The sequence below is a fragment of the Rhea americana genome, unplaced genomic scaffold (genome assembly GCF_003343005.1).
Source record: "Rhea americana isolate MKP2758 unplaced genomic scaffold, rheAme1 scaffold_210, whole genome shotgun sequence".
NCBI lineage: Eukaryota > Metazoa > Chordata > Aves > Rheiformes > Rheidae > Rhea > Rhea americana.
In genome coordinates this window covers 700,188-702,941 of record NW_028186259.1, presented here as the reverse complement: position 1 = coordinate 702,941, position 2,754 = coordinate 700,188, and the positions used below count along the sequence as shown (strand labels likewise).

Here is a 2,754-nt window from a genome sequence, read left to right as displayed (position 1 = left end):
TTTTGTGGTGGTGGGGGGGAGGAAATGGCTTGGAGATGACTTAGGGGCCAGCCACCTACACCACAGAAACCCCGTTGCAGAAAGACACGGAAGCAATATAGGATCATGGTGTGATATAGGGACCACACGAGCATCCCTTCCTCCCCCACCCCGTACCACTATAATTGGGGGACTCCAAACTCCTCCTTCCTTTAAAACGAGCTCAGAAGAAGGCTTTAATGAGGGAGAGAATTTTTTTTTCTTTTTCCCGGGGGAGGGCAGAGGTGGCCAACTTCGCACTCACTTTGTAGCAAGCAGCATGTTTTTCCTGGAGTGGAGATCGCTGGGGTCCGTGTGCTGTCTGTTCAGGTACTCAGAAACAGCCTTGGCTGGGAACTCCGTTTCGCAGATATACCCAAAATCCCGAGCTAAATGAACGGCCTCGCCTGGACAAAAGGAGAGGGACGTTAACAGCCTCTGATCACCGCCCTGCTGGGGTGAGTCTGATCGGCCAAGAGCCGGTGCGGCAGCTTTCTGCTGCTCATCTCTACCCTCAACCACAGATCAGCTCTTTTGGGCCTTGTCTGGGAACCCGCTAACATCTCCTGCACCTTAGAAACAGGCTCCGGTCTCACGTTATCCCTCTACGAGCCTTATCTGTCGGCAGAAGTAACTTCATGGGACAACTTTTCAGGTGATGAGATTTGTTTTTGCTTCAACCTGATTCTATGCAGACTAGTGGGAAGAGTACACACAGGCACACAGACACACTTTCAAGTAACCTGGACCCCTCTCCCCCCAAAAAAGTGAGAACTTAGGAGAACTACTTAGGTCCCTAAATTCAGGAGGACCAAACTTCTTTTAAAGCAGATAATTCCCTCCTATTTCAATACACCAGAACATTATACAGAATTTTACAGATAAACGCATAATTTTTAGTATGAATGTCTGTTTTCTGCGGGACATTATACACCTGCGGCTAGATATACCCACACATAATGTAATGATGCAGACGCCCTGCACACATAGGCGAGAGAGCATCTGCATCATTATCACAACTATAGCCGCATCTGTAAAATTATGCAGATAATTGCGTTTCATCCACTGGAAACTATCAGTCCGCTATCCGGTCTGACCATCATGCAGCAGAAACACCTCTTTCTTCAAGGGAAAGATAGCAACTGATGGCAACCTTTTTCCTATGAAAAAATAATAATTATTCTAACTCTAATTCTAATTGTCATTTCCTCTGCCTGCCTGGTTTCAGGTTTCTAGCCTCCAGAGGTTCGTGTCATCAAACTCCTACTGAGTACTTTTTGCCACAAGAAGACACAGTAGTTGAAGAAAGGAGGAAAAGGAGAGAGAGAAAAAAAACACAAAAAGCTTTCAGACTCTAGGGGGATTCCACCAGATTATAGCTCACCCCCTCTAGAATAAAGCATTAAACCCTTTAAAGCACCGCCTGAGGGACCAGGGGAAAGATTTCCAACACGCAAAAAAGATATGTCTAATAACTCTAGGACCGCATTATTTTTAACGATCGGGACTTGGGGCAAGACGTCATCTGTCTTTTCCGAGGCTTCTCGCTGATCGCCGAAGGGGATGATCGAGGCGAGGGCACCGGCCTCGGCTCCGCGGCCGCTCGGGCCAGGGAAGCCCCTTCCCGGGCTGCGCTCAGGCCCTTCATCCCGCCCGGGGCTGGATGCAGCATCTTTGCTCTAGGCAAAAGCACAACCGCAAAGCCAAATCCTGCCCGTTGGCGGAGAGCAAGCTAAAGCCCGAGCAGGTGCGGCTTGCTCCGCGAAGAGGGAGATTTTTTAAAGTAAACTGTTGATCTGGAGGTAAATCAGAGAAGGGTAACACGAAGAAGGTGATGCTGCACACTTGACTTGCTTGGTGGTACCGGCACCCCATACCCCGTACACCCCGCTATTCGGTGTAAGCCACATGCCGACAGCAGGTCGTGGGGGAGCCGGTCCCTATCGGCCCTTTCGGGATTGGGTTCAGCTCTGCACGAGGTCTTAGCACTCGCATAACTCAACGGAAAAGAGCTGAAAAGTTAAAATCCAGCGCAAATGTTTATGCGTGCTTATATGCAGCAGAGATAACTGGATTATTTCTACGCCTCTCGGTGTGTATGTATAATATAGATACTTGTAATTCATAATTACATCCATACTATTCTGGTTATGTTTTTTGGAGAAGATCCAACTTTTCTTAGGATAAACACAGGCACATATCCTAAACATATTAGTGGTTCTCGATTTTATTCTTAAATACGGTAACAACAAATCAAAGAAACGCGCCGAACACCAAAATGGCAGTAGTTCGCTTGAAAGCATTTAAAACTTAAGCCTCTCCTTTCCTCTTTCCTTCCTCGGGAATAGCTCCTCTCTTCGTTCATCTCTAGTCATCCTAAGGTAACCTGCACTCTGCAGCTGCTAAAATGCTCCGATTTCTTTCCTCCGCCGAAACAACGTGGGAAAATAATGTCTATGTTATTTTTCCTCGATGGAAAAAATAATATACCTCGATACGGTAGCGGGCATCTGTCATAAATAAACTCGGGAGGAGAGATTTAGCGAGAGCAGGGAGCAGGCGTGGAGGTGGAGGGCACAGCCTGGTAATTCATAGCAATGAGGAGTGAGGACTGCCCTGCACACACGCACACCTACACACGCACACGTACACACAGATCCTCATTCTTGCCACCAAGAGGAATCAATTCCTTCTCCACCCACCCGCCCACGGCAGGCCAGGAACTTTTTTTTTTTT

The 2,754-nt window shown here is 47.7% G+C and overlaps 1 protein-coding gene across 4 annotated transcripts in view; it reads right to left on the bottom strand.

Annotated features, from left to right (window-relative positions):
- TFAP2B (transcription factor AP-2 beta) overlaps positions 1-2,754 on the bottom strand; it is a 25,953-nt gene that overhangs the window by 2,182 nt on the left and 21,017 nt on the right. For all 4 annotated transcript variants that reach the window (XM_085304846.1, XM_085304843.1, XM_085304845.1 and 1 more), the window contains one exon: positions 284-425. In XM_085304846.1, coding sequence (XP_085160972.1) covers positions 284-425 — 142 coding nt within the window. The remainder of the gene's footprint in view (positions 1-283; positions 426-2,754) is intronic.